The sequence below is a fragment of the Podarcis erhardii genome (genome assembly GCF_964252035.2).
Source record: "Podarcis erhardii genome assembly, chromosome: 15".
Classification (NCBI taxonomy): domain Eukaryota; kingdom Metazoa; phylum Chordata; class Lepidosauria; order Squamata; family Lacertidae; genus Podarcis; species Podarcis erhardii.
In genome coordinates, this window is record NC_138505.1 from 20,037,865 (window position 1) to 20,057,719 (window position 19,855).

Here is a 19,855-nt window from a genome sequence, read left to right on the forward strand (position 1 = left end):
CGCATTTAAAAGCTAGCCTGTCGTGAAGCCAGGAAAAGTCGAAATACAAGCATGCACTGCATTTATATGTTTATTTGTGTGTTTGTTTGATAAAATTAATGCTGGGTGGAAAAGAACAAAACCAAAAAAATTCTGCAGTAGGTTCAAGGGTGGGCCACATACAGCGTGTTACAGTAATCAAGCCTTTGGGACTCCTAGACATTGTTCGATTCCAGTTCCCACCATCCCTTACTGTTGGCCATGCTGGCTGGGCCTGGTGGGAGTTGGCAACATCTGGAAGGCCACCACAAGTCACTCCATCCTGGACGGCCGTTGGGATCCTTCTCACAAGCCTCTCTGTGCCCTTTTTCTTCAGGTGATGTCAATGGATGAGTACGACACTGTCCACTTGGAACATGAAACTCTCGTGCTGGTGGTCACAAGCACCTTTGGCAACGGAGACCCACCAGAGAACGGGGAGGTAGGAGGGAGATTTTCCTTGTTCATTTTATTGGGTTAGGTTGACTAAGTCTGTAGATCTTTCCTCACAGCAGAAAGGCCCGAATTTGTGACTGACGATAAGAATGAAATGCAGGTCTCCTCCAGATCTTGTTGGCTTCAGGAAGATAGTGGTCTCATGTGCCTTCAGATCACATCCTAAAATGTTGGCTTTGTTCTTGGAAACTTGTTGTGGTACTTCTGGAAGACTTGACGTGGTGGAGCCACAGTCTTGCAAAACAGTCTTGCCTGTGGCTGGGTGGCTCCGCTAGCCTGTAGGGAAAGTAACCGTTCCAGTATTGGTCAGCTTTTGCAATTAGATGCCATGAAATCCTTCTCCCTGCACCCACTTAAAAAAAGAGAGGTCCAACCCAGCCCACTTTTTTTAGTTTTAACTATATTAATGTTTTCTGCTGGAATGGAAATGTTGGTGGAAGGTTTGAAGGCAATGCTGAGAGATTATCCCTAGCTTGGTCAGTCCTAAGCACCACCCACAATGTGAAAGACCTTCTCCTCCAGAGAATCCTACTTGACCATTTCCCCCTGTTGCATTGAGGGCTTTTGTGGAGTTGACGTGCAAGTTGTGGTACAGTTCAGTCGGGGGGGAGGGGTCTGCCCTTGTTGAGCAACATAAGAAGCTTCCTAATCCTGATCCCCCAGTCCAGATTTGTGTTTGGTTTTTTTATCAGTTGGAGCCTCAGCTTCAGGATCTGTCCTTCCAGTGAGCACTCAGGGCTGATTTCCTTAAGAATGGATAGGTTTGATCTTCTTGCGAGTCCCATGGACTGCAAGAAGATCCAACCTATCCATTCTGAAGGAAATCAGCCCTGAGTGCTCACTGGAAGGACAGATCCTGAAGCTGAGGCTCCAATACTTTGGCCACCTCATGAGAAGAGAAGACTCCCTGGAAAAGACCCTGATGTTGGGAAAGATGGAGGGCACAAGGAGAAGGGGATGACAGAGGACAAGATGGTTGGACAGTGTTCTCGAAGCTACTAACATGAGTTTGACCAAACTGCGGGAGGCAGTGGAAGACAGGAGTGCCTGGCGTGCTCTGGTCCATGGGGTCAGAAGAGTCCGACACGACTAAATGACTAAACGACAACAACAAAATTTTTAACTTAATTCTGTTCAGTGTGCCTGTTCTCCCACATGTTTACATTTCCCCTCATTTCCCAGAAATTTGGCTGTGCTCTGATGGAAATGAGGAATCCCAACTCCAACCTCGAAGAGAGAAGGTGGGTGTGCTAACCCTGATCCAGGAATTATGAATTGCGTGGGTTGTTTTTTATGGGAACCCCAAGATCCATCAACCAGAGCCAGGTGCAAAAGAAAGAAAGGAACTGAAGGCCAGGGTACTTCTGAGCCTAGGGATTCACTTTCAGTGCCAGAATTGATTTGAGCTCACAGTCCTTTTGTACACACACAAGTCCCAGTGGACTGGTAGGGTGGGAGGCAGGGAGCCCAACAGCAGGTGGCGCCAGAGCCAATAGCCGATGGAGCCAGAGCCTCCTCCCTGTTGAGTTCTACAAGGGCAACAATAAGACTAAAAGGGAAGGTGGCAGGCAGGTGGGCTCCAGCTAGCTGGCTGGTGACAGGCTGAGGTTGACAAGGCAGTGTGCCCTAATGGACCAGCCTGTCCTGTCAAGTTTTCTCCTTGACTTTCTTTGATTGCAGCAGCCTTATTCAGGTGTGTGCGGGGAGGTCATTTGGTTGCTGCTGCTGCTGAAGAACTAGGAGTCTAAACTCCTTGCTGCAAATCGCCAAGAAGCTTGGAATACAAAATTCCTAGGATGCTCATCCACCAATGATTTCTCAACCAGCAATTAGGAAGCAGTTACCCTGAGCAGCCACTAGGTGTCAGGCGTCCACAGAGTGAGCCTCTTCCTTTGACCAGCATAGTGGGCTAGTTCTTTGCATCTTGAGAACCAAAATAGATCTGTCCTGATGCAAATGATCAGATCTCCTGACTACTTTTTTAGTAGGTCTACTGGCACTATCAGTGGAGCCTACCTTACAGGGATGTTGTAAGGATTTGAACCTGGAACCTGCTGCATGCAAAGCAGACACTCTGCCACTGAGCTATGGCTCTTCCCTAATATAAAACAAGTATAGGGAGTTGTCTTATACCAAGTCCAGGCTGTTAATGCATCTAGCTCAGTATTGCCTACAAGCAGAAGTTCTTCAGGGTTTTAGGCAGGGGGTATTCCCAGCCCTGGGGATTGACCTACATGCAAAACAGAATCTCTGGCACTGAATTACCATCCTGTTTTGCAGGAGCTACAAAGTGCGCTTCAACAGCGTCTCCTCGTATTCAGATGCTCGGAAATCTTCGGCTGACGGGCCTGAAGCCAGGGACAACTTTGAGAGCACCGGTCCGCTGGCCAATGTCAGGTGAGCAGGGCGGGTGAACAGCGGGGAGTTCAGAGCTCACATTGCAAAGCTGCAATCCAGCAGTGTCCAGGAGCTGGAAGACATAGTATAATCTTGCCCCAAGAGACAAATCTCACTCTCTGTCTATGGCCTTCTGTCGGGCTGACAGTGACCCCTGCTGGCTCTGCTTGGCTGTGCAGCCACCACCTCGATGTCTGCTTCCTTGCGTACAGATAGGGATGGGGAAATTTTGATTAAGTTCTCAGCGGGAGGCGAACCAACCCAATCTGCACTTTCCAAAAGAATGTGCAAACTGAAAACTCAGCCGTCCTCAGAAATTTGCAGTTCTCTGGATTTCGCAATGCGGCTATCAAGTCTAGCTCCGTGTGCAAAAATGCATACAGTACGGCAAAGCATGCAGAAAACTGCATATGTTAGTGGGAAATAGCATACAAAGTGCATTCTGTTATTATGAGACAATCACTTTGAAATAAATGGGTAAATATAAAAGAGAATGGCATATGAGTATGGGTAAGTAAAGGTAAAGGGACCCCTGACCATTAGGTCGAATCGTGGCCGACTCTGGGGTTGCGGCGCTCATCTCGCTTTATTGGCCGAGGGAGCCGGCGTACAGCTTCCAGGTCTCATGTGGCCAGCATGACTAAGCTGCTTCTGGTGAACCAGAGCAGCGCACGGAAACGCCGTTTACCTTCCCGCCAGAGCAGTACCTATTTATCTACTTGCACTTTGACGTGCTTTCAAACTGCTAGGTTGGCAGGAGCAGGGACCGAGCAATGGGAGCTCACCCCGTCACGGGGATTCAAACCGCCGACCTTCTGATCAGCAAGTCCTAGGCTCTGTGGTTTAATTCACAGTGCCACCCACATCCGGTATGAGTATGGGTACATTAGGAGAAATCAACACTGAAATGCCGATTTGTTTTCATGGGGTCTTTAAAAAAATAAAATAAAATTGAAAAAATGAGGAAAGTTGACTGATTCACCTCTCCTGCTGTCCTACAGATTCTCCGTCTTTGGACTGGGGTCACGGGCCTATCCCCACTTCTGCGCCTTTGCTCGCGCAGTGGACACGCTCCTGGAGGAGCTGGGTGGAGAACGCATCCTGAGGATGGGCGAGGGGGATGAGCTGTGTGGGCAAGAGGAGTCCTTCAGGACGTGGGCCAAAAAGGTCTTCAAGGTAGCCACCTTCTCTTCAGCCTCCTGCCAGGAGATGGGATTAGAAGATGAGGAAATGTTGGGGAGAGGGTATCTCAGAGCCACGAGGCCAGGCCAATTGTAATCAACTGCTCACAGGCAATGGGTTCCTTAAAGGGAAGATGTTGGGCCATCACCTCCAAGCCATCAGAAATTTGTGGGAGGGTTTTGAACTCATAGCCTGGAGATTTCGATCTGCGCAAGTAAAAAGTGGTTTAGAGAGCTGCACCACCCTACTGCAACAAATCCACCTCAAAAAAAGGAGAAGAGAAACGAATTTGCAGTTAGGAAAGTGACGGGGGAAAATTGGAACAAGGGCTCAGTAAAAGACCAGTCGTGACCTGTGGATGATCAATAAATGGGTTGTCTGAAGGGTGTCAGAAGCCCCTGCTCCGTCAGGAACTGGAATTATTTGACAGCCACAGTCACAAGAGGTAGGAAGGAGAAGGAGCTGGTGGGCTCTGACAGGCAGGCGTTTGGGAATGGATGGCAGAGACCCTCTCCGAGGAAGCAGCTCTGTCTGCTCTCTCTCCTGCCCCAGAGGCAGATTTAGGGGAGTGCGACCTGGACACAGAGCTGCAGGAGGCACTGCAACTATTATTTAGAATAGAGCGTGAGAGGCAGGGGGCGCTGAATTTTGGCATCACACGGGGCGTGGCTGAAATTTGAGACTCCATGGTTTGGCCCTGCCAACCCCCTCCGGGAATCACAACTAGGGCAGGAGAGTCCCGTGAGTGAGCTTTCCCTGCCTCGCCAACCGTCAGGGCATCTTCACAGCTCTGCTTAGCCCTTTCCCCCAAACAGAGTCCTGAGACGAGGGGAGGAATCCTAGCTGGACACCTTTCTTCCACCCACCCACCCAGCCTGCCTTGCTTTGCCTTGAGAACCTGGTTTGTCCTGCAGGCAGCGTGTGATGTGTTCTGCGTGGGCGACGACGTCAACATCGAGAAAGCCAATAACTCCCTCATCAGCAACGACCGGAGCTGGAAGAGGAGCAAGTTCCGCCTGACCTATGTTGCCGAAGCACCCGAACTGACACAAGGTACTGTGGCTTGCCGCTAACTTCCTGGTGGGACGTTTTCAGAGGCAGGACTTGACCAGGCTTGGCTACCCGGTAGCGGTTGCATGAGCGGAGAGGCGGTTGCTCACCTGGCTTCCCAAATCTGAGCATCGCTGCAGGCTAGCGGGAAGGAGAGGTAGCGGGGAGTTTGGTGCGGTGCAAGCATGGTGTCGTATTAGCTCCGCTGCTGCCCCCACACCACCCTGAGCTCTTTGCTGCCTCACGTGCTGATGGCATTTTACCATTGTACTGTGGAGAGTGTACTAACTTATGGTCTCTGTGTGTGGTTTGGGAGCTGCATGGCCAGGGAAAAAACAATGCTGTCCAGGGTTGTAAAGACAGCAGAGAGAATAATCGGGTGCACTCTTCCCACCTTAGGTCAAATCTATGCTGTCAGGTGCCATAAGAAAGCTGCAGAGATAGCACAGGATAGTACGCACCCCAGAAATGATCTCTTTCAGCTTCTGCCTTCTGGAAGAAGGTATAGGGTTATAAAGACCAGGACTAGCCTCCTGAAAAACAGTTTCTACGCAAATGCAATTCTGGTTCTAAATGCAGCATAAGGAGTCTCTATAGTATATTGTATTTTAAAATGGGGTTTCAGAGTTTTTAGGGGTTTTTGAATGTTTTATGTAGATTTTCAATTTCATTGTTCTGTATGGGACAATGACAATAAAGATATTGTATACCTCTTCCCCTCTCTCCAACTGGCAGTGATGCTCAGCACTGGGAAGTGCGCTGAGCACCACTGCACTGCCGACACTTCCCTGCCGACTGCTACAGTGGTGCTGTAATAATGTTTTGTGGTGTTTTTGTACTTTTTATAATGTTGGATGTATTTACAATGGGGTGGGCCCAGACATAGGCAAACTCGGGCCTCCAGATGTTTTGAGACTACAATTCCCATCATCCCTGTTAGCTAGGGGTGATGGGAGTTGTAGTCCTAAAACATCTGGAGGGCCGAGTTTGCCTATGCCTGCTCTAGCCTCAGGGACTCACTATGGCCTGACAGGTTTCGCATTCTAGGCCGTATGCACCTTCTTTGATACTGTACTGTGCCACCTGCCCGCCCGCCAGAATATGTCATTGAACCACAGTCGTGACACTTGCAACTAGTCCCTGCAAACAGGACTAACCGACTTTCTTTCATTCGCAGGCTTGTACAGCATCCACAAAAAGCGAGTCTTCGCAGCCCGGCTCCTGGCACGTCAGAATCTACAAAGCCCCAAATCCAGGTAGGAGCTACAGGCTCACCCCTGCCAAAAATGGCAAGTTTGAGAAGAACACAGCTTGATTAGGCCCAGGATCTATCATGTTTGCACTCAATTATGAACTAGTCCGCACAGAGCACCAAACCATGCTTCATTAAACCATCGCTTAATGTTATGTGTGAATCCCGACCAGTGGCTTAACCACAGTTTGTTCTCTGACAGCAAACCATGATCTGAAACCATGGTTTGCTGTCTGCTTCCAAACCTCGATTTGCTTTAATGATGGCTTGGTGTTAGCATGTGAACCCAATATTCTTCCATTTTGTTTGGGCCCCCAGACACTCACCAAACTATAAAGGTATAAAATAGAGTCACAAAAAATAGGGTGGGTCCTGAAAATACACATATTCTCATCCACCAACCCCCAGGCTTTTGAGGGTGGTGGAACCACCGGGAGGGCCCCCTTTGCCAGTCTTGATGCTTGAGAGGGTCTTTGGAGAAGGAGGAGGCATTTCTGATATTTAAGGCCTGGGTCCTTAAGGGCTTTAGACACCAACGTGAGCCCAGAAACGAACTGAGAGCCACTACCTAAATGTGCTATGTGCAAGGTCTACCTAATATCTGTAGAAGTGGGGGATTTTATCTGCAAAGAGCGGCACACCCAAAGACTTCCTTACTCGCTTTAGCCGCTCCACAATCTTCCTCCGGCTTCACACCAACGGACACCAGGAGCTGCATTATGAACCCGGAGACCACCTGGGCGTCTTCCCAGGTAACCACGAAGACCTGGTCAACGCCTTGATCGAACGGCTGGAAGATGCGCCCCCTACCAACCAGCTGGTGAAGGTGGAGCTCTTGGAAGAGAGGAACACGGCTTTAGGTAAGGAGCAAAGGCGCTGTTGTTGTTTTTTCAGTTCTCCTGGTTGGTCAGAGTTGACTTCCTTATGTAGGAAGCATTCCTTGTTGCTTCAACATCTGTATTTTGCTTGCTTGGGTGCCTGCAGTAGAAGACTTAGGGTTGCATCCAACATTAATCAAATTTGGAGCAGGCCCTACAGAAATTAATGGAGATGACTAATGGAGGTTCATTAATCTCATTGGGTCTACTCAACGTTTCACCTAGTTGAAGGCAACCCTTTTTTTCCCTTCATTTTTCTTCCTAAAGTTGTTTTTTAAAAAAATAAAAATAAAAAATTCAAGACTTCATAATGAAGTTAAAACAACAATCCAGTAAGAAATGGGAAATGAAATAAAAGAGTTGGGGGAAACGGTACCAAAAAAAGCCAAGGTAATAAATTACATTCTCAAGAGACTACACAATGTGTTAGATGTTACAACAAAAACTGACCTGATACAGAGAAAACAAAACAAATGTTATGAATACCAAATAAAGCTATATTTCATTGGAGGTTGCCATCCCCACAATTGGCCTGTCAAACGTGTAACAAATGGCCACCAAATGGAGGCAAAATCCATAGGTTTCGCTGAGCCCTGAAATGCTCTTAATTTATGAGTCCATTTCCAAGAAATGAGAATAAACATTACTTTATCGAGCCAAGTATTTACAGCAAAGCTCAGGACTCCTTTCCGCCTTGTGAAATGGGGAAGGGAGCAGCTACTGATAGAAAAATGGTACGTGGTTTGCATATTCAGCCCCTCAGAAATTGATAAAAGGCACCGCTTTAGCTGCAGCCCAAGATACTCTTAATTTAGGAGTGAAGTGAGAATAAACATTACTTTATTGAGCCAAATATGTTGAAAGAAACCCAAGGACTCCTCCCAGTACTGTGACATGGCAAAATGAGGAGGTAGAGTACCTGCCTTGCGTGCAATCCCCAACTGCATCTCTGGGGGAGGCCTGGGAGGAAATCCTGCCTGAAATTCTGGAGAGATGCTGCCAGTCAGTGTAGGCAATACTGAGCTAGATGAACCAAGAGTGTGGCTCAGTACAAGGAAGCTTCCTGTGTTCCTGTGATGGCTTGTGAACGCTCTCCACAAGAAATGCCTCTGCTCACTCAGAGATACATATATACAGTCTTTATTTTACATATGTACAGTGGTGCCCCGCAAGACGAATGCCTCGCAAGACAGAAAACTCGCTAGACAAAAGAGTTTTCCGTTTTGGAGGTGCTTCGCAAAACGAACTTCCTATGGGCTTGCTTTGCAAGACGAAAATGTCTTGCAAGTTCCTGCGGTTTTTTTTTTCTCCCCCCCCCCTTTTTCTAAGCCGCTTATCCACTTATCTGCTAAGCTGCTAAGCCGCTAAAAGCTGCTAAGCCGCTAATAGCGCTAATCCGCTAAGCCGTCAATGGGCTTGCTTCGCAAGACGAAAAAACCGCTAGACGAAGAGACTCGCGGAACGGATTCTTTCCGTCTTGCGAGGCACCACTGTACAAGTAGCACGTTACATGCATCCGAATCCTCCGGCTCAGATTCTTGGAGTGCCTTATGCCCGCCCCATCTCCGACAGAAAAGACGTGGAATTTTCATGTGATGTCTCTGTCCCCTCCTCTTTAACACTCTCCTTTCCTGGGCAAACGGAGCAGGCATTGCTTCACTGTCTGTGCCAGAACTTCCTGTGCGGTGTTGAGGCTCTGTTCTAACATCTGTGAGCTGTCCCTCCTCCTGGCTTTCCCTTCTTTCCTCCACCGCCACTTCCTGCACCCCTTCCTCTGCCTGTCTCTCCTCCTCCCCTTCATTCTCCGTCAATACCATGACAGTTCCTAACAGAAAAGTGGTAGGTGGTTTTCATCTTAAATCCATATTTGACCCATCCGAAATGGATAAAAGGCCACTTGCCCCGATAGACCAGCCTCAGTGCAGGCCAACTGGCTTCTGTCTTGACAGGTGTCATCAGCAACTGGACAGACGAGAACCGCGTCCCTCCCTGTACCATCTTCCAGGCCTTCAAATATTACCTGGACATCACCACCCCTCCCACGCCAATCCTGTTGCAGCAATTTGCTTTGCTGGCGACCAGTGAGAAAGATAAGAAGCGCCTTCAGGTTCTCAGCAAGGTAAGTCCGCAGTCTGGAAAGGGCTGCGAGAACCTTGCCCTGTATATTATGTACTTGTACAGCAGTACCTCGGGTTACAAATGCTTCAGGTTACAAACTCCTCTAACCCGGAAGTAGTTGCTTTGGGTTACGAACTTTGCCCCAGGATGAAAATGGAAACCGCGCACTGGCGGCACGGCAGCAGCGGGACACCCCATTAGCAAAAGTGCACCTCAGGTTAAGAATGGACCTCCAGAACGAATTAAGTTCGTAACCCCAGGTACCACTGTATCATGTTTGCAGGCAAAGCTGCAAATGAACTGTTGTATGTTCTCGGGGGGGGGGGGTTGCCTATTTCCGCCCAAGGTAAGGGAGGAAGTGACAAAGCTAAGCCTGGCAGGACATCTTACTCTATGGTATTAACCCCTTCCGGCACTAATTAGACTTAAGCGTGTTGGTTACACGAGGCTGATTATCCCACTGTTCTGTGATACAGCTCTTTGCCCCTCACATGCAGACTGATTCGGGTTCTGCAATAAGGGATGTCAATCAATCCATCCAGTCATGCATCACAACTAGGTCTTAATTGTTGGACTTGGCTGAGATGGCAAACTTAGCGTGTTTAATTAGAGAAAAACCACTATTGACATTTCTTAAGGATTGGAAACTTCTTACAGAATTCTTTTGTGTGAACAAGAAAATTAATTCGGAATATCTGGATTTAAAGATTGAAAAAATATTGGCTTATAGAAAACAGAATAATTGAATGTTAATGAGTGAATACTATATGTAGCTGACAAAGAACCAGAAGTCTTTCTATCTTTTCCCATTTTCTTTTCTTTTCTTTCTTTCTTTCTTTCTTTCTTTCTTTCTTTCTTTCTCTCTCTCTCTCTCTCTCTCTCTCTCTCTCTCTCTCTCGCTCCTGTTCCTTTTCTGGATTAGGTTTTAAAAGTATTTCTTTTATTCTGCTGTATTATAAAAAATATAGTTTGTATTAGGCATGAACTTTTGTATATCTTTTGATAAGTGTCAATAAAAAGTAGATGTATTTTTTTAAAAAAACAACAACAACTAGGTCTAACTCAGAGCAGAGTTGCTGAAATGAATGAACCAAAGTTAGACATGTCCATGAAAGGCAAGACAATTCACCCTCCTGTTTCTTCATGCAGCGTGTGGTTAACCTGTGGAACTCACTGCCACAGGAAGCAGTAATGGCTGCCAGTTTGAACATCTTTAACAGAGGGCTACACAAATTCGTGGAGGCGGATATCATAGCCTACCAGACATGATGGCTATATTCTACCCCCCAGTCAGATACCCATGGGCTGACTCCATCTAAGGCAGCCTCTGTCATTGAATTCTACTCAATATTGATCCAGAGCAGATTCCAACATATAGTTAGCAGAGTAAAAACTTAAACATGTTGCAGGATTCCCAAAAAAATAGACCAGAGGCAATTAATATTTCATCCAACAGAGCTTTACTGCTACTGAAGGCAAATGAGCATAACGGTCACAAATCCAATACATTCAGGATTGGCACAGTCCAGGGCCGGATTTAGGTGTGATGAGGCCCTAAGCTACTGAAGGTAATGGGGCCCTTTATATGTCCAGCTGTCCTTTGTCAACAACAAATTGTTGCTGTTTTTGTGTGTTGAATATGTGCTATATGGTAATTTATGGACCTAATAGGTATCTAAAGCCACTTGCACATTACAAGTATTTTATCAACGTAACTGTTGAACTGAAATACAATTAAGAAGTATATTAATAGTGAAATTGGGGGGGGGGGGCTAAGCTATAGCTTGTTTAGCTTATACGTAAATCCAGCACTGCCACCGTCCTTAAGAAATCCAGTTGCAGCAGACTTAATTTAAACTTACAATAACTTATAAGTCTAAAACCTTAACTCTAAGCATACTATGTACAGAACACCACACCAGAAGGAAAGAGAGACAGAAAGAGAAAGTGAAACCCAGGTTCCTTCTGGCCTCTTATTATAGTCAGCATGACCTTGACAGAAAGAGATAACACAGGCATCCCCAATGTTTTGGACTCTCCAGATGTTTTGGACTACAATTCCCATCATCCCTGACCACTGGTCCTGTTAGCTAGGGATCATGGGAGTTGTAGGCCAAAACCTCTGGAGGGCCAAAGGTTGGGGATGCCTGAGATAACAGAACCAGTTGAAGCCAGCTGTACTCAGCTTCTCTGAAGGAACAACCCAAACACCATGAACTTTCTGCTTGTTCCTTTCACACAGAGTAGCTTCCAGAACCCTCTTGAATGGAGTAGAATAAGAAAGAGCTCTACACATCAGATCAAAACTCTCTGTAGTAAGAAATGCAAACTGACAGCTTCCTGTGTCCCCTATGTGCAGGGCCTGCAGGAATACGAGGAGTGGAAATGGTCCAAGAACCCCACCATGGTTGAAGTTCTGGAAGAGTTCCCGTCCGTGCAGATGCCGTCCACCTTCTTGCTGACCCAGCTCCCACTGCTCCAGCCTCGCTACTATTCCATTAGCTCCTCCCCTGACATGTATCCCGACGAGGTCCACCTCACGGTAGCCGTGGTCTCCTATCGGACCAGAGGTAAATTGGGACCACAGCTCAGTGGTAGAGCATCACTTTTGTGTGTGGAAGTTGCCAGGTCCTCTAGTTTTAAGGCCTGGTCTGAAATACTGGGTGGCCACCACTAGTCAGCATAGACAATATTGAACTGGAAAGATAGATCAGTCTAAGGCAGCTTCCTGTGTTTGACCTTGAGTTGGAATTTTTTTTTTAATTACAAAATTCACATTTAACCCAGCTTTATGAGGATCGGTTGAAAGAGCTGGGTATGTGTAGCCTGGAAAAGAGGAGACTGAGAGGAGATATGGTTGTTGTTGTTTAGTCGTGTCCGACTCTTCGTGACCCCATGGACCAGAGCACACTAGGCACTCCTGTCTTCCACTGCCTCCCACAAGTTGGTAGCTGTGAGAACATTGTCCAAGCATCTCGTCCTCTGTCGTCCCCTTCTCCTTGTGCCCTCCATCTTTCCCAATATCAGGGTCTTTTCCAGGGAGTCTTCTCTTCTCATGAGTTGGCCAAAGTACTGGAGCCTCAGCTTCACGATCTGTCCTTCCAGTGAGCCCTCAGGGCTGATTTCCTTCAGAATAGACAGGTTTGATCTTCTTGCAGTCTCAAGAGTCTCCTCCAGCACCATGGAGATATGGTAGCCATCTTCAAATATCTCAAGGGCTGCCACATGCAAGAGGGAACAAGCTTGTTTTCTCCTGCTCTGGAGGGTAGGACTTGAACCAATGGCTTCAAGTTGCAAGAAATGGATTCTGACTAAACATCAGGAAGAACTTTCTGACAGTAGGAGCTGTTCTGATAGTGGAACGGTCTCCCTCAGGAGGTGGTGGACTATCTTTCCCTGGAGGTTTTTAAGCAGAGGCTGGATGGCTGTCTGTCATGGCTGCTTTAGCTGAGATTCCTGCATTGCAGGGGGTTGGACTAGATGATCCCTGATTCTCATTTCCTACTCTAGGGACTTCCGGGTTGGCGCCATCGCCGAATGGCGGACTCCCTCCGAGCTCCGGAGGGAGCCTGCTCGGCAGGGGCTGGGTCCTACCGCGCCGGCGACGCGGGGACCCTCAAAAACCATGGGCGCTGAAACCCATGGACATGGTGACTCGGCTGGCACCTTTTGCCCCCCCCGACCCGCGAAGGAGCCTTTCTAAAGGCTGCGGAACGGGTGACGGGGGGGTGGTGCTTTGAGTCCTCCGCTTCCCCTGCCGAGCGAAGCCGCATGCCATTCGACGGAGAGCGCTGACTTCTTCTATTGAAAATTTGGACTTAAAAGAATAACCCGTGAGTAATTGGAACCTGGACTAAAAAGGGGGATAAATTTTTCAAAAAATTCGGAGCGAGCGGGGGAGGCGCAAAAACGAAGTCAGCCCCCCCCCCCCCGTCGTAGAGGAGTTAAAGTAAAGGATTTGACAACTAAGATCGAGCGCAACCCTATTTTGACAAGGTTACTAACTTCGCAACGGAAAATTATAAGACTGAGCTGGAGGAGAAAAGTGGAATTGAATTAAAAAGTAACCACCACCACCACCACCACCCCCCCCCCGGAATCCTGGGAGCGATTTGTGAGAGCACCGGGAGAAGAGAAAGAGAGGTTTTGACAGCTGTCAAAGAGCTGTCAAAGCGGAAGAACAAAAATGAGAACTTTGTTACGAGGACTTTGCCGGTTACATTTGTTATAAATTGGATACAAATTGCTTAAAACAAGGAATAACAAGTTATTTTGACTGGTGGGCGTGATCTGGAAGGGAACTGAGTTATTGCAATCCACCTAGAGGAGCTGAGGGATATTACAAGTATTGTTGGCTTGGAACTTGAATAGAACTTTTTATCTCCTGGGAAACTGCAGGAATGGAACACTATTTTGTCTACAGAGGTCAACACACTAAAGGAGACAATAGATTTATCTATTGAAGAATGGAAGGGACTTGGCATAATGTTTTGTTCCTGAATAACAGAGCCTCTGCAGAGGAATTAGCAGCTTTTGGAATTAGAACATTTGTGCAGGAGAGCAGGAAAAAAAAAAAAGGAGGAGAGGGATTAACAAGAACAACAAGAACAACAAGAATTGGATAAAGTTGGAAGTGGGAACATTTGGGACATCCAGATTTGAAAAGTCTAAGAAATAAAATTGGAGTTTTTACTCCTAAATATAAAAATCTGGATGGAAGAAATGGGCCTTTTTGAGATAGACTCCTTCCAAGATTGGACATTCAAAATTAAAGATGACTGGTAAAGGACTATGGCCTAGATAGATGTGGGAACTCCAGGAAGACATCAGACGTTGATGAACATTGGGAACGCAACCGGGAAAGGGGGGAGGGAAATTTGGAATCCAAAGGGTGTAAAATTATATTTGATTATCTTAATTATATTTTTACAATTTTATTTTAATTAATTATATTTGATTATTTTAATCTGTATTGTATATTAAAGGAGGGAACGCGCGGAAGGGAACAGGTCGATTTTAGGGGATGGGAAAATATTTTTAAAACTGGGCTAATGATAATAAGTTCAAAATCTGGGATAAGAATTTGCTGAATTCATTTGTAAGAATTGGAATACAAGAGGGGGAGGGGAGGGGAAGTCCTGGAAAGATGCTATTGAAAATAAGATTTTAAATTGGGATGTTTTGTTCTTTTTATTTTTTTTGTAATTGGAAATCTCATTTCCTACTCTAGAATTCTATTATTTCCATAGCGTTAAGTTAAAGTTGCTTATATACTTCGTCCACTGTTGAGAAAGGTTTGCTGGCAAAATTGACAATGAAACTAAGAGGAAGAGACGACAATAAATTTAAGGAAGATTGGAAGGACTTTATTGCCTATATACAGAAGCAATGTACACAGGTTAATACATTAGCAGGGTTCTAGGACTACTTGTAACTTTATTATGAATGGGCAATAAGTAATTTGAATGGTTTTTAAATTTACAATGGACATGTGGTATGCTGTTAAATAATGGAACCAAGGAAGGGACTATTTCTTCTGTTTGGTTTTGAATTTGTATTGCTGTTGTTTTATTTTTGTTATTTTTGGAAAATTAAAAAAATATTATTTTAAAAAAGAAAGAGAAATGTTTGTGCCAGCAGAAATGTTGTCGCACACACACAAAAAGCATAATCTGTTGTGCTATAATCTGTTGTGCTATTAGCGCAGAAATTCCTCTGTCGTGCAACATTAAAATTCATGCATAGCAAAGAGCGTGTTGGATACAAGCCTTGTGTTTCCGCTGCAGACCTGACCCATCTTCTTCCTTCTGTTTTTGCCTAGATGGGGAAGGGCCAATCCACCACGGGGTCTGTTCCTCCTGGTTCAACCGGATACAGGCAGACGAAGTGGTGCCATGTTTTGTCAGAGGGTAAGATGGGGGGGAATTGAAAAAGTGTGGACAGCTGTGGAAAGATTGGACCAGATGACGCTCGGAGGTCCCTTCTAACTCTACACTTCTATGATAATAACACAGGGGTCAGCCTGCTAATGTGTGATCACAAGAGAACTCTTCTTCCTCCTCTCCCCCTTATGCAGAGCTCCTGGGTTCCACATGCCACAAGACCCGCAGGTTCCTTGCATCCTGGTGGGCCCTGGGACGGGGATTGCTCCTTTCCGGAGCTTCTGGCAGCAACGGCTCTTTGACGTCAAACACAAAGGTAGGTCCAGTCATCTACATGAGTGGAGCAGGGCTGGGTGGAGGCTGGCGCATTAGGGCAAATGGGGCACTAGCCTGCCAACCTACGCCTACCCTCACTTGTCTGCCTTAATAATAATAATAATAATAATAATAATAATAATAATAATAATAATAATAATTTATTATTTATACCCCACCCATCTGGCTTGGCTTCCCCAGCCACTCTGGGCGGCTTCCAACAAAATACTAAAATACAGTAATGCATCAAAAATTAAAAGCTTCCCTAAACAGAGCTGCCTTCAGATGTCTTCTAAAAGTCTGGTAGTTATTGTTCTCTTTGACATCTGGTGGGAGGGCATTCCACAGGGAGGGTGCCGCCACCGAGAAGGCCCTCTGCCTGGTTCCCTGTAACTTGGCTTCTCGCAATGAGGGAACCACCAGAAGGCTCTCGGCGCTGGACCTCAGTGTCCAGGTAGAACAATGGGGGTAGAGATGTTCCTACTTGCAACCAGCCCCAATAACATTGCCTGCTGGATTAGGACAGTGGCCCATCTAGTCCAGATGTCAGGGACTGGACAGAGGAGGAATGGTGGAGACCGACTCCTCCCCTTCTCCTACACTTCCCAGAGAAGAGGGAGACAATACAGTGGTACCTCGGTTGACGAACTTGATCCGTTCCGGAAGTCCGTTCTTAAACCGAAACCATTCGTATACCGAGGCACGCTTTCCCTAATGAGGCCTCCTGCCACCAGGGCCCTTCCACTGTTCGGATTCTGTTCTTAGACCGGCATAAGGTTCGCAAACCAGGACACTACTTCCGGTTTTGCGGACTTCGTAAACCGAATAGTTCGTAAACAGGACTGTTCTTAAACTGAGGTGCCACTGTATAGGTTTACAACAGTGGTTTGCGGAAGGTCATAGTTCAGAGGCTGCAGAGGGGAAAAGCTGGGAAATATTGGGAGGGGAACAGGAAGAAGAAGAAGAAGAAGAAGAAGAAGAAGAAGAAGAAGAAGAAGAAGAAGAAGAAGGAGGGGAGAGACAGCTGACAGACTTGGTGTCCTTAGAAAGCATTCCAGAGCCCCCTTCTAACAGAAACCGGTGGGCATGGAAAGTAAGAGAACAGAAAGCTCAGAGGCAGAAAGCACAGATCTGCCAACGTAGGGATGACGTATAATAGGAGAGACGGAGGGGGTGGGGCTTTACTCAGAGCAACACCATTACTGCAAGAAAGGCACTTTTCAAAGCCCCTCTCTGTGAATACTGAATAAAAGACTTGGTAAGAACTCTTCTTGTTTATCTAATTCTTGGCTCCCCTCCATGGGAGGAATCGGATTACCTGAAGCCTGGCACCAGCATCCTGTTCTCACAGTGGCCAGCCTGTCAGAAATCTGCAAGCAGGACCTGAGCATAAAAGCCCCCTCCCTTCCCACAGCTTCTGGCAACTGGTATTCAGAAGCATTGCTGCCTCCAAGCATGGGGGCAGAGCATAAAGTAGCCTTGTCCTCCATGAATTTCCCCAATCCTCTTTTACTGCCACCTAAGTTGGTGGCCATCACTGCCTCCTGCTGGAGGGACTTCTATAGTTTAGCTATGAGCTGCATGAGAAAGTACTGTGTCCCCGATCCTTAACCTTCCAATATGCATTGGATGTCCACGATTTCTAGCGTTACGAAAGAGGAGGTCCAGGGAGGGACGGCACTGCCTGTCACCTTGCTGCTGCTCAGTCTCCTCTGCGCTCAGCAGGGAAGAGGGCAAAATTAGAGTTAGTTAGCTCTGGCTGTCGTTGGCTGCAGCGCCACCTACTGGTGGCCTCCCAGCCTTCTGCCCATCCTGCCCCAATGGACACCAGCTACCACTGCCCCCTAGAACATCAAGTTCCCTTTGGGCACTGTATGAAACCCCCTGCTTGTGTCTGATCACTTGTGTGGTTCTTTAGTCCATGTTTTGAAATACAGTGGTGCCTCGCAAGACGAAATTAATTCGTTCCGCGAGTTTTTTCGTCTTGCGATTTTTTCGTCTTGCGAAGCACAGACTTTGGAAAAGCTTCAAAAATCACCAAAGTCTTCAAAAACCTCAAATAAGGCTACCACACCGCGTGCTATGAGTTGCTCCTCGAAGTGAATGCACGGTTTTAAGAAAAAGGAAACAAACTTGCAAGACAAAGGAAACAAACTTGCAAGACGTTTTCGTCTTGCGAAGCAAGCCCATAGGGAAATCCGTCTTGCGAAGCAACTCAAAAAATGAAAAACTCTTTCGTTTTGCGAGTTTTTCGTCTTACGAGGCATTCGTCTTGCGAGGTACCACTGTAGCGGGTTGTTTTTTGTTTTATATATGGATTAGTTGCCTCCTGCTGGCACGCCTAGGAGCTCAGTTAGTACAGCATGAGATTCTTAAGCTCAGGGTTGTGGGTTCAAGTCTCACCATGGGCAAAAGATTCCTGCATTAGAGGGGGTTGGACGAGATGACCCTCGTGGTCCCTTCCAGCTTTATGATATGTTTTGCATTCTCCCCTCCTTCCTTCCCCAGGGCTGAAGCCATGCCCCATGATGCTGGTCTTTGGTTGTCGACAGTCCAAGATTGACCACATTTACAAAGAGGAGACCTTGCTGGCGAAAAGCAGTGGTGTCTTCAAGGAGCTGTTTACGGCCTACTCCCGTGAGCCAGACAAACCAAAGGTAACCTGTGATCAGCAGTGATTCCTGAGCTAGATGACCCCTTGGGTCCCCTTCTGCAATTGTATGGTTCTAACCCACCTGCGGATGGATCAGATTGTTTCGCTCATGTGTTCATTCATTAGTGCGTCCCACCCTGTTTATGCTTTAATCCATGAGAGACAGTGTGGTGTAGTGGTTAGAGTGTCAGACTAGGACCTGGGAGACCAGGGTTCAAATCCACACTGGGTCACATTGGGGCAGAGTCACTGACTCTCAGGCTAACCTACTGGTACTTCACAAGGTTGTTGTTAGGATAAAATAGGTGGGGAAGGAGAACCACATACACCACCTGTAGAGTAAAGATGGGATATGTAAAGTCATAAAAAATAAGGGTTTGTTTCCCAAACCACTGAATATCTCCATTGCCCTCCTCTGAATCATGGGCTACCTGGAGTTGGTCACTTTCTCCCAGCCTAATCTACCTCAAAGGGCTGTTGTGTAGCAAGGGGAACAATGTCTGCTACCTTAAGCTCCTTCTGAAGACATTTTTGTTTAGGCAACTTTACCTTGAGATATAACCCAATCATTTATGGAAGATCAATTTTGTAGAGGATAAGAGGGTTTTTGTAGTTTTTAGAGTTGTGTTAATGGTTTTAGAGTATTGTAAACCAATATAATGGTTTTTAGAACTTGCATTTTTAGGTTTTATTCTGTTTTTACCATATGTATCACTGTGGTGGCTTTATGCTGCGAAGCAGTCCACAAATTTGTTAAAGAGGTAAATGAGGTATTATTATTTATGTCATTGTCTAAAAATATGCGTGCAAAGATTCCTCTTTAAATAGATACTTTATCTGAATGCATGCATTCCTTATTAAAAAAAAGACACCCATAACAACACACAGGTGTTTAAAATGCATTTGCTGCACTTTTTTTTTTTTTTTTTTTGAGCCAAAAGCTGCATTTCAAAATTCAGAGAAGCGTAAAATCTTGAGGAAAATTGCATTCTGATCCAGGCGGCAATATGGGAAGTGTGAATTAGGTTGGCTTGCTTTAAAATGCAACCAAGATGACTCTTTTCCATCCCTAACTAAGTCCGAATCTTGTGAGGACTGTATAGGAGGATATTGAACCTACCGAATATGTGGCATAATTTGCATAATATGCAAAATCTGCAGGTTGCCCCTACCCCTCCTCCCTTCCTCTTTGTGGTCAGCTCTGCAGTTCATTGGCCTGCCTGCAGGGGGCGCTGTGCTTCAAGGACGGGAGCCTTCTTCTGCAACATGAAAGCAAACACACACACACACACACACACACACACACACACACACTGCTGTCCGCTTTCCCTTCCCATAGAAATACGTGCAGGACATCCTTCAGGAGCAGCTGGCGGGAACCGTCTACAAGGCATTGAAGGAGCAGGGGGGACACCTCTACGTGTGCGGCGATGTCACTATGGCTGGAGACGTTCTCAAGACCGTCCAGAGCATCGGGAGGCATCAGGGCAAGCTGACGGCAGAGGAAGCCAGCGCTTTCATTAGCAAGCTACGGGTGAGCAGCCATCCCCACCACCCAGCATGCCATTGGGGCAGCCCATGGCGTCAGGCCCCCTGCCAACATCCAGAGCTGAAATCAGGCGAGTCCTGAACACAGGCCCTGCCTCCATCACTG

General features: G+C 46.7%; 1 protein-coding gene across 5 annotated transcripts in view; it reads left to right on the forward strand.

Annotated features, from left to right (window-relative positions):
- Positions 1-19,855, forward strand: part of NOS1 (nitric oxide synthase 1) — a gene marked incomplete at its 3' end in the record, with an annotated part of 183,658 nt that overhangs the window by 153,371 nt on the left and 10,432 nt on the right. For all 5 annotated transcript variants that reach the window (XM_081841709.1, XM_081841710.1, XM_081841708.1 and 2 more), the window contains 13 exons: positions 356-460; positions 1,657-1,715; positions 2,755-2,871; positions 3,873-4,047; positions 4,968-5,106; positions 6,281-6,359; positions 7,022-7,215; positions 9,183-9,352; positions 11,711-11,921; positions 15,173-15,260; positions 15,428-15,549; positions 18,057-18,205; positions 19,541-19,735. In XM_081841709.1, the coding sequence (XP_081697835.1) occupies positions 356-460; positions 1,657-1,715; positions 2,755-2,871; positions 3,873-4,047; positions 4,968-5,106; positions 6,281-6,359; positions 7,022-7,215; positions 9,183-9,352; positions 11,711-11,921; positions 15,173-15,260; positions 15,428-15,549; positions 18,057-18,205; positions 19,541-19,735 (1,803 nt within the window). The remainder of the gene's footprint in view (positions 1-355; positions 461-1,656; positions 1,716-2,754; positions 2,872-3,872; positions 4,048-4,967; positions 5,107-6,280; positions 6,360-7,021; positions 7,216-9,182; positions 9,353-11,710; positions 11,922-15,172; positions 15,261-15,427; positions 15,550-18,056; positions 18,206-19,540; positions 19,736-19,855) is intronic.